This window comes from Rhinolophus sinicus, linkage group LG03, assembly GCF_036562045.2.
Source record: "Rhinolophus sinicus isolate RSC01 linkage group LG03, ASM3656204v1, whole genome shotgun sequence".
In the NCBI taxonomy this organism is placed as follows: Eukaryota; Metazoa; Chordata; class Mammalia; order Chiroptera; family Rhinolophidae; genus Rhinolophus; species Rhinolophus sinicus.
In genome coordinates, this window is record NC_133753.1 from 13199852 (window position 1) to 13212052 (window position 12201).

The 12201-nt window shown below is 35.2% G+C and overlaps 1 protein-coding gene across 20 annotated transcripts in view; it reads left to right on the forward strand.

The window, feature by feature from the left end:
• EML5 (EMAP like 5) overlaps nucleotides 1-12201 on the forward strand; it is a 145790-nt gene that overhangs the window by 108882 nt on the left and 24707 nt on the right. For 18 of the 20 annotated variants that reach the window (XR_012494561.1, XR_012494562.1, XR_012494564.1 and 15 more), the window contains 2 exons: nucleotides 8007-8085; nucleotides 9203-9332. Coding sequence is in view for 14 of the 20 variants with exons in the window: in XM_074327060.1 (XP_074183161.1) it covers nucleotides 8007-8085; nucleotides 9203-9332 (209 nt within the window). In the remaining 6 variants the exon portion in view is untranslated. The remainder of the gene's footprint in view (nucleotides 1-8006; nucleotides 8086-9202; nucleotides 9333-12201) is intronic. The other 2 variants (XR_012494565.1, XR_012494566.1) reach the window with 1 other exon arrangement.

Genomic DNA, 12201 nt, shown 5'->3' on the forward strand with positions numbered 1-12201 from the left:
TTTCTGAGACAGAACAATGTGGAAAAGGCTAGTCCATTTTAGAAGTAAAAATAAAAAAAGGTTATCATTAGGAAAATGCTGGAGGATAAGAATGAAAAAAGTAGATTTGAGGCAAGATTGTGCAGAAACTCAAATATTAGGCAGAAAAGAAGAATGTTTACAACATAGAACATCTTGAATTCTCACTTTTCTTTTCTACCTTCTTTGTTCTGATTTCCCAGCCATTGATGGAATAACTTAAGCCTTTTCTTATGTGCAGTAATAAATAAAAACAATAGGCCTTTATTATATGCAATATCATTTATCTGCATTAAACTTGTAAAAGTATTTTATTACAGGAAGTATCTTACTAGTGTTTTAAATTCAAATTTGTATTGTAATCTTTTCCCTTTTTTTCTGCTGCTGTAAAGAGGTTCCAGGTAATCCTCTTTCTTTGCTATGCTTTATGAGGCCTAATTTTGTATTTTTATCTTTTTATATTTCCCATTAATGAGCTATGTTACTTGGTGTTCCTTACCTCTATTCACAGTTCTTCACGTTTTCTCCTTTGAAATGAGTATTCCTGAAATGAATAGCATCTTAATTATTGGATTTACATTACATAAGTAACTGCTTTTCTAAAAGTATGCATTTAATTTGTATAATTTTACAAGTTGTGTAATTTTAAGCAATAATATGTCATATATGAATTATCTCTATAAAAATTAAAATATATTTAACTGTTACACAGGATTGTATAGATAAAAATGACCTGTTTCTTAAAAATATCAGACAATAAGATTGAATAAAGTTCAACAAAATGACTTGGAAGAAGAGCCAAAGCATTCTACCTACACCTATGGAAAGCAAAGGAAAGACCTCTTCCTACCAACCTGTTGCAGAACCCACTCCTGTAGATGCCAAGGAAGAAAAATAATAATTCACTAATTGCCATGAATAACCAAGGAAACAAGGCAGCTCAGAATGAAAATGAAAAGTCTCCAGAAAATGAACTTAAAGACATGCAAATATGTGACTTACATGACAGAGAATTCAAGATTACAGTTCTGAAAAAACTCAACGAGATGCAAGAAAACACAGACAGACAGTTTAATGAACTCAGAAACAAAAGCAAAGAACAAAATGAACATTTTTTACCCAAGAGACTGAAATTTTAAAAAAGAACCAAATAGAATTTCTGGAGATTAAGAACTCAATAAAAGAAATGAAGAATGAAATAGCCAGCTTAGGTAACAGAGCTGACCAGAAGGAGGAAAGAATCAGTGACATTGAAGACAGAAATCTGGACATGACACAGATCGAAGAAGAGAGAGACTTGAGAAATAAAAGAACTCTACATAAATAAAAGAAATGAAAGAACTCTACAAGAGCTTCTGACTCCATCAGAAAGAATAATATAAGGATAATAGGCATATCAGAAGGAGAAGAAAGAGAGAAGGGAACAAAGAGTACATTCAAACAAATAATCGATGAGAACTTCCCAAACTTAAGGAAGAACTGGATCCTCTAATTCAAGAAGCAAATAGAACACCTAATTACCTCAACTCTAATAGGCTTCTCCAAGGCACATTGTATTGAAGCTGTCAAAAATTAATGACAAAGAAAGAATCCTCAAGGCAGCCAGGGAAAAGAAGGAGAGTAATCTACAAAGGAAAGCCCATTAGGTTATCATCAGTTTTTTCAGCAGAAACTCTACAAGCCAGGAGGGAAAAGACTCAAATGTTCAAACTATTGAAAAAGAGAGATCATGAGCCAAGAATAATATATCCAGCAAAGATATCCTTTAGATATGAAGGAGGAATAATGATCTTTCCAGACATACAGAAGCTGAGGGAATTGTCTAACACACGACCTGCACTACAAGAAATACTGAAGGTGGCTATTCAACCTGAAAAGAAAAACGCAAAAGAATACAAAACCATGAGTAGGATTACAAACAGACAGACAGAAGCATGAAATGGCAACCCCTGCACCAAATAAGACACTATATACTTATAACATACAGGGTAAAGAAGAAAAAAAAAAACCACTTAAAGAAAAAGAGGAAAAAGACAACTTGCTACTGCAGCGCAGGAATCAATTCACAGCAAAAATAGGGATAATTTGTGACAGAAAAACAAAGTGGGAGAGGAAAGGTCTGAACTGGCATAAGGGAATGGGGAAAGTTAGTATGCTGAAGAAAATGGAATACTCTAAATATGAAACTTTCTTTTACATAAACTTAATGGTAACCACTCAAAAAAAAATCAAGAACTGAAATATATAACATAATAAAAGAAGAAACAGAAGGAAAAATCATAGGATACCACCACACTGAAATAATAGACAGCAACAAAAAGGCAAAGAAACAATGGAGACACAGTTCTACAGAAAACCAAAGATAGAATAATAGGAAATCCTCACATATCAGTAATTACCCTAAATGTAAATGGACCAAACTCACCAACAAAAAGTCTCAGAGTAGCAGATTGGATCAAAAAAACTAAACCCAACTTTATGCTGCCTCCAAGAGACACATCTCAGCTACAAGGACAAATACAGACTCAAAGTGAGAGGGTTATACATGTTTTTTTTCTGGATACCATTTTGCTTGACACTCCAAGAAAATGGTATCCAGAAAAAAGCATGTACTAATATCAGATGAAACAGACTTCAGGATAAAAAAGGTAACAAGAGACAAAGATTGACATTTCATAATGATAAAGGGGACTATACAACAACAAGACATAACATTTATCAATATTTATGCCCTCAATCAGGGAGCACCAGATTATACCATGCAACTGACAGAACTAAAAGGATTAATTGACCAAAACACAATTGTAGTAGGGGACCTAAATACATCATTGACAGCTATGGATAGATCATCCAAACAGAAAATAAATAAATATCAGCCCTAAATGACACATTAGATGAAATGGACCTAGTTGACATTTATAAAGCACTTCATCCTAGAACATCATACTATACACTTTTTTCTAGTGTACATGGAACATTCTCAAGGATAGATCATATATTGGGACATAAAACTAGCCTCAGCAAATTTATGAAGATGGAAATCATACCAAGCATATTCTCTGACCGCAAGGCTTTGAAATAGGATATCAACTGCAAAAAGAAAGCAGGAAAAAACCACAAATATGTGGAGATTAAACAACATACTTTTAAAGAATGACCAGGTCAAAGAAGAAATAAGAGGAGAGAACAAAAGATACATGGAAACAAATGAGAATGAAATACATCCTACCAAAATTGTAGGGATGCAGTGAAAGCAGTTTTAAGAGGGAAATTTATATCATTACAGGCCTATCTCAAGAAAGAAGAAAAATCCCATATAAATAACCTCACGTTACACCTTAAAGAACTAGAAAAAGAAGAACAAATGAAACCCAAGATCAGCAGAAGAAAGGAAATAATAAAAATCAGAACAGAACTAAATGAAATAGAGAACAAATAGACAACAGAAAAATTTAATGTGACAAAGAACTGGTTCTTTGAAAAGATTAATAAAATTGACAAACCCTTGGCTAGACTCCCTAAGATAAAAAGAGAAAAGACACTAATAAAATCAGAAATGAAAAAGGGGAAGTTATCACGGATGCCACAGAAATACAAGAGATCGTCCAAGAATACTATGAAAGAGTATATGCCACCAAATTCAATAACCTAGAAGAAATGGACAAGTTCATAGAAACATACAGCCTTCCTAGGCTGAATCACAAAGAATTGGAAACTCTAAATATCACCAGTAAGGAAATTGAATCAGTCATCAGAACACTTCCCAAAAGCAAACGTCCGGGACCAGATGGCTTCACTCGTGAATTCTAGCAAACCTTCAAAGAGGATCTAATACCTGTCCTACTCAAACTTTTCCAAAAAACTGAAGAAGAGACAATACTCCTTAACTCATTTTATGAGGCCAACATTACCCTGATACCAAAACCTGGTAAGGATAACACAAAAAAAGAAAATTACAGACCAATATCTCCGATGAATACAGATGCAGAAATCCTAAACAAAATTCTACCAAATCGAATGGAATAAGCATTAAAAAGATTATGCATCACGACCAAGTAAGGTTCATCCCAGGGGCACGAGGATGGTTCAATTTATGCAAATCCATCAATGTGATACATCACATAAACAAAATAAAGGACAAATCATATGATTATATCAATAGATACAGAAAAAGCATTTGACAAGATACAACATCCATTTATAATTAAGACACTTAGTAAAATACGTATAGAAGGAAAATACCTTAACATAATCAAGGCCATATATGACAAATCCTCAGCTAATATCATAATTAACAGTGAAAAACTGAAGCCCTTTGCTCTACGTTGAGGAACACGACAGGACTGTCTCCTATCCCCTCTGCTTTTCAACACAGTATTGGAAGTCCTAGCCAGAGCCATCAGTCAAGAGAAAGAAATAAAAGGCATCCGAATTGGGAATGAAGAAGTTAAATTGTCATTTTTTGCAGATGGCATGATACTATATATACCATGTTTCCCCGAAAATAAGACCTAACCAGAAAATAAGCCCTAGCGTGACATCTCCTGAACATAAGCCCTAATGCGTCTTTTGGAACAAGCCATTATATAAGACCTAGTCTTATTTTCGGGGAAACATGGTAGAAAACCTTAAAGAATCCACCAAAAAGCTATTAGAAACAATAAACGAATACAGTAAAGTAATCAACGTCCATTGCATACCTATATACTAACAATGAAATCTCAGAAAAAGAAATTAAAAAAGCAATTCCTTTTGCAGTTACAACAAAAAGAATAAAATACCTAGGGATAAACTTTACCAAAGATGTGAAAGACCTGTATACTGAAAACTGTAAGACATTTTTAAAAGAAATTGAAGAAGACACAAAGAAATGGAAAGACAGTCCATGCTCATGGATTGGAAGAATCAGCATAGTTAACATGGCCGTATTAACCAAAGCAATGTACAGATTTAATGCAATCCCCATCAAAATCTCAATGGCATTTTTTAAAGAAATAGAACAAACAATCATCAGATTTATGTGGAACCACAAAAGACACGGAATAGCCAAAGCAATCCTAAGAAAAAAACAATGCTAGAGGTATCACACTCCCTGACTTCAACTTGTACTACAGGGCAACAATAATCAAAACAGTATGATATTGGCAGAAAAAGAGACACACAGACCAATGGAATAGAATTGAGAACCCAGAAATAAACCCACATAAATATGGACAGATAATTTTTGACAAAGAAGCCAAAAACATACAATGGAGAAAAGACAGCCCCTTCAATAAATGGTGCTGGGAGAATTGGAAAGCCAAGTGCAAAAGAATGAAACTAGGCTGCCATCTGTCACCATGTACCAAAATTAACTCAAAATGGATCAAAGACCTAAACATAAGACCTGAAACAATAATCTGCAGAGGAGAAAACATAGGTACTAAACTTATGGACCTTGGGTTCAAAGAGCATTTTATGAATTTGACTCCAAAGGCAACGGAAGTAAAAGCTAAAATAAATGGGACTACATCAAACTAAAAACCTTCTGCACAGCAAAAGAAACCATCGAACAAATAAAGAGACAGCCAACTGAATGAGAGAAGATTTTTGCAAACAGTGCCTCTGATAGGGGCTAATATCCAAAATATACCAAGGAACTCGTATAACTCAATAACAAAAAAAAAACACCAAACAACCCAATTGAAAAATGGGCAGAGGCTCTGAAGAGACATTTCTCCAAAGAGGACATACAAATGGCAAATAGACATGAAAAAATGCTCAACATCAGTAATCATCAGAGAAATGCAAATAAAAACTACAATGAGATATCACCTCACCCCAGTCAGAATGGCTATCATCAACAAGACAAATAGTAACAAGTGTTGGAGAGGCTGTGGAGAAAAAGGAACCCTCATACACTAGTGGTGGGAATGCAGATTGGTGCAGCCACTATGAAAGGCAGCGTGGAGTTTCCTCAAAAAATTACGAATAGAATTACCATATGACCCAGCAATCCCTCTCCCAGGTATCTACCCAAAAAATCTGAAAACATTTATCCATAAAGAAATATGTGCTCCCATGTTCATTGCAACTTTATTTACAGTGGCCAAGACATGGAAACAACCAAAGTGTCCTTCCATAGATGAATGGATAAGAAGTTGTGGTATATATACACAATGGAATACTCTTCTACCATAAGAAAAGATGAAATAGTACCATTTGCGACAATATGGATTGATCTTGAGATTGTAACGCTAAATGAAATAAATCAGACAGAAAAAGTGGAGAACCATATGATTTCACTGATATGTAGTACATAAAACTGGAAACAACAAAAGAACAAGACAAACAAATGAAGAAACAAAAATCATAGACACAGACAATAGTTTAGTGATTACCATAGGGTAAGGGCGGGGGTACATGAGGGTAAAGGCGATCAAAATATGGTGATGGAAAGAGAACTGACTCTGGGTGATGAACACACAGTGTGATATATAGATAATGTATTACAGAATTGTACACCTGAAATCTGTGTAACTTTACTAACAATTGTCACCTCAGTAAACTTTAATTAAAGAAAAAAAAAAGAAAGAAAGAAAAGCCAAGGCTGCTATCATTCTCTAAAATGATCATAGGAGAAATATTTTTGTGTTAAATATTATAAATTCAGTTATATTTATTATTTATAGACTTTCAAAAAAGTGTATGATAAAGGTTTGAAACCAAAACTTTTGTAATAATTTGAGAAGTTTTTTATATAAGTCTTGTAAGTGCATTTCATTTTATGCCACCAATTAGTCATGCTAATATACTTCCATATGCTGCTTCATATTAAATATGAAAATACACATATCTTTTATAGTACGTATTCAAGATATAGTACTTCATTTTCTTTTTTATATAGAAACAACGACAATCATTTTGAAAATGCAAATATATTGTTATGCCTTTATTTTTATTGACTTATCATTGTTGGGATTTTTTCACAGGAAAGTTAATTTGTATCATTTCCAGATTTAGTTGTTACAGATTGAATATTAGCTTATAATTTGGAGGGGGGAGTTGATACATGATTGATTTAGATTCAGTGTTCAGGTTATTAAACATTCGAATAATGGTTATCTGAGTTAAAACTAAACGATGAGGACATTTAAAAATATTAAGGAAAGGGTTTTAGGGAAGAGCCTCCACATTTAGACGATTCAAATTGAGAATGCTACACCTCTAATGGGACATTATAAATAGATCCTGAATTAGTAGTGGAAAAGGAGAAGAGGGGGCTAGATTTGAGAGCTTCTATGTAAGTAAAGTTGATAAATGTTTAATAAGTAGTGACGATAAGGGAAGAAAAGGAGTTGGAAGCAATAGTAATAGTAATCACCTTTTATCGAATGTTATATGGTTTACAGTGCTTTGTAACTGTACAACGTCTTGCTTGACTAACTGATGGTGATGGCATAACTACGCTAGGGACTTCAGGAAGAAGAGAAGGTAAATGGCATGGAGGGGCAGGTGATGAGTACAAATTTGAACTCAGACATGATTTTTGTTGCCAACAGTATAGAAAGTTTATAGAAATATTTTCAAAATTCAGTTCAAGAAAATGTATTGAGTACCTGCCCTACACATAGTACTGGGATAGATGCTTTGGAACAGCAATCCAGGCTTTGTTGATAATGCACCCCATACTCAAAAGGAAGCTTTTGAGTATGTAAAACTAACCTTTGTATTTTTTTATAAACAGTTTGCTCTTACACTATTATAGTATTTACATTATGAAATACATGCCAAAGCAATTTAAAAATGAATAATAGGTCTCACATTTTCTTTCCACCTCTGTGCTTTAGAAAATACCAGGATACAGAGGGCACACAGTCTAGTGAGCAACACAGATTGGGTCCATTTTATGAAGATGTGTCAGACATGTGTCTGCAGGGCAGGTGAGGGAGGCTCAGTAAAGGAGCCTGTGACAGATGCCTTTCCTCATTCCCACTTCCCTGTTTCAGGCCTCCCGTGAGCAGGGCCCCGCCACAGCCGGAGAAACTCCAGACAAACAATGTTGGCAAGAAAAAGAGACCCATAGAGGTGAGGAAAATCCATTCTCTAGTCTTAACCTGTACTTTAAAATGTATCCAGGGTTCATTGCATTTCTTTTTTGTAAAATACCCAAGTCTTGTCGTTGGTTTTTATGAAAATAAACATTGAATAATATTTTTTGTTTGGTTGTAAAAATTGATCGCTTAACTGTCAAGTCTGAGTTTTAGATTGAGTTTCTTTTAATCTTATCAGTCGTTCTTTTTAGTTGTGCATGAATAATATCCTGAATTGAACTGTATCTCAGAGACCTTCTAAATGTAAATATATGTGAATGCTTTATGGCTTATGGAAGCACAAGCACCTTGGTAATATCTTATGTTTAGTGGTTTGAATTTATAAATTAAAGATTTAATACTTACACCAAATCAGGAAATTTTACCCCATGCAATGTACTCACTTTAGGGTTCAATGAAGGCTCTGCTTCCAACCAAAGAAACCTTCCACAGTAATTGAGTAAGAAGGATAGTTCTCCAGGCATTTCATAATCCCAGTATCAGTAGCAACGAGCAAACGTTTCTAAATCAGGTCAAAAACAAAGTGTTAAGGCTGTGAGAGGGTGATTGTTATACTACCTACCCCACTCAGCCTCACAAGGTCAAAAATGGTGGACACTTTCGGTCGCACAGTTACCTGCTAGAACTTCAGCATGAGTTATCAGAGATGGTATGCTTCGTTTTGTGCACTGGTGTCGATGTGTCTTTTGGATCCTTAAAAGTACATCACTTGGACATAATTTGTACTGAGTCATGTATGCAAATCAGGTATTTTAACTAATAGTGAACACCAATGGAAATGTTCTTTTGGGCACAAAAGTATCCCAATGTTTATTTTAACACATGAAATCTTAAGAACTAAATTCTTGGAATCGGATGACCTTTTGATACTCTTTATTTTTATAACTTTATGTAGACAAGTATGGAATGTGTGTTTCAGCCATTCAAAACAGGTTATATAGAGAACTCTGTCTAGCTTAATTTTGTGTTTACAGTTTGAAAAATCAAAACTGCATCCTCCATTTTAACTTGGGATCCCAGTACTGTATACAACAAAAAATGGTGAACATTTAGATATGAGGAATTGTATAATGGTTTTATCATTGTTATAGGACCTTGTGTTGGAGCTTGTTTTTGGCTATCGAGGCAGAGACTGTAGGAATAATGCTCACTATTTAAATGATGGTGATGATATAATTTATCATACTGCATCCATTGGGATTCTGCACAATGTTGCCACAGGTAGGACACCCTGATTCTCCATCCCTTCCTTTTTTTAATTTAGGAGTTTTTATTTAGCATCTTAAAATTCTTTGTTAAAAATGTAAGTAATTAAAATGGATGAGCCCAGAATATAAATTTTTCATACTGTAGAACTTTCTAGTGATATTTCGTATAAGCAAATTTATAGTCTTAACAGAATTTAACACAACAGAAGAGAATTTCATAATGCAAAGTGCTCATAGGTCTCTATTAGAAGTGAAGGTTTATTGTATGTTGAAAGCATGTTTTATAGGGAAACCATTTGTAACTTTATTCTATTTCCCCATAACCTTAACATGAAAACGGATGGTTTGGATGGTTGTGTTTGATATTAGTTAGTGATTGAAACTAGCATGTTGGGTGAGTTGATTGCTGTAGGGTGGGGATGAGGTGGTGATGGTCTTACTGAGGCTTTGGAAAACTGAGGAAGGTAGCTATGAAAGCTGCTTGCCTGTGACTCTACTGATAATACATTGTTTGATTCAGTCAGGTGAGAAAATATTCCTTGATGTTTATATAACTGATTGGATTGTTGGAAAAGTTCTCTTAGCACCATTTGACGACCAATGATATAATAATTGTGACATTCACTATTTAATTATAAATTCTGTTTTATTACAAAAAATTGTAAACTTCAGAAATTCTGAAAGTTGGAAGTAAAAATAGAGATTATCTAGGCCAAACCTTTCTGGCTTTTTATTCTGATAGTTTCACACTGAATAGGTAAAGAGTGGATTATATGAGTCATGGTCTCCCACTCCTGGTAAGTATTAATCATTCTGTTTGGATTTCCTGAAGAAAAGGAATTCAACCAAGATCACTCAGAAATCATTCGCAATTTTTGACTTAATATCAGGATCATTTAAAAAAATACCACTTAGAAAGAAAATCCTCTTAAGTGAGGCTTCATGTACTCTGCAAAGAGAATAGAGAAGAATAAGAAAAGATAAGCTAGAAAGGGATGGATGTATAAATACACTTTCATGTTTATACAGTCATGCACTGCTTCACGATGGGTATACCTTCTGAGACATGTCATTAGGTGATTCGTGGGAACATCCCAGAGGCACTCACACAAACCCCTCAGATGGTACAGCCCACTGCTCACCTAGGCTCTATGGTGTAACCTATTGCTCCTGGGCTACAAACCTGGACAGCAGGTTACTGTACTGAATACTGTAGGCAGCTGTACCACAATAGTATCTGTGTATCTAAACACAGAAAAGGTACAGTAAAAATATGGTGCCCAGGAGAAAACATGGGACACCTGTGTAGGGCATTTACTGGGAATGGAGCTTGCAGGACTGGAAGTGGCCCTGGTGAGGCAGTGAGTGTGAAGGCCCAGGGCATGACACTGCTGTGGACTTTATAAACACACTACACTTAGGGTGCACTAAATTCATAAAACAACATGAAATTAAATCGAGCACAAGATAAAAATGATGCAATCAAGAAACGCAATAAACAGGAGCTATAGGAGGCTGCTGCTAGCATAACACAGCATACTGTTTTACAGCAAACTTTTTAAGTAGAGTACGCTCTAAAATAATAAAGAGCGTAGTATAGTAAATACATAAACACTAAAATATTTATTATTAATAGAAAGGATTGTGTACTGGACATAATGGCATGTGCTGCACCTTTTATGTGGCTGGCCGCATGGTAGGTTTGTTTACAAACCCGTGTGTAATGCCTTATGCTGTGCTGTTAGGACATCACTAGGCAATAGGAATTTTTCAGCTCATTATAATGTTACAGGACCACCTTCTTATATACAGTCCGTCATTGACACAAACGTTAATGCGGCATGTGACTGTCCTTGTAATTTTCTTATTTGTAATTAATCGCCTTTCTAATGATGGGGTGTAGAAAGAGAGGGCAGAGGAGAGACTAGGCACTGAGATTTGGCCTCTTGCCAGTCTGGGGATACATTGCTATGTTCACATTGCACAAGTCTTGATCTATTAGTTGATCTAATCTAATTAACTAACAGCACATACAATTTGCACCTTTAACTGAACTCTCAGGCGTGGAAAATATGAAGCACATTTCACTTTGAGAAGTGTTAAGTACTAGTAAATCTGTGAAATGTTATTGTTAAATTGTTTCATTTTGTTTTGCTTTTTGGAGGACCTAGTCTTGCCGGCCCTCTATACTCTGGCTCCAGCCTGCCATCCTGACCTCATTCCCGCTTCTCTGTTTAACTGGCACGAGCCTGCCTTTGTTACCTGCTGCACAGCCACAGTTTCAGCGAAGGTCTCTTCACTATCACTGCTACTAGATAAATCACATTACTTCTTTAATCACATTCTTCAGTACCTCCCACTGACTACAGAATACATATGAAATTGAATAGGCTGGCATTCAAAATCCTCTATAATTCTAGTTCTAATGTTTCTCACTTTTCTTCTTCGTGACCCTACACTTAAGCCCAATGAACCATTTGTATGCATACCCAATACTTTCCTGCCTTTGTACTTTTGCTTAAAGTCCTCTTCTACCTGGAATGCCTTTCCCCACCCACCCTCACATTTATAGAATCTGCCTTGTCAGTATAGGAGTACATATGCCCATGATAAGAATCTTTTCTGCGGTGAAGTCCCATCTCATTTTGATCTTTAACTGTCTCCTGGCATTTGCTATCTTCAGCCTTGTATCACATTGGTTTATGCCTTTCAGGGCTCTATCCCTTTAAAAGCTTCTGAGTCATTTTTCCATCCTTATGATGATGTGCCCATATGAAGTGCTCAAAAATATGTTAAATAAGCAAGTAAGTTAAACAAAGCAGCTTATTGCTCTGGATAAGTGCATTTGGCTGTTATACCTTAATGTTTTCAAATTTAATTCT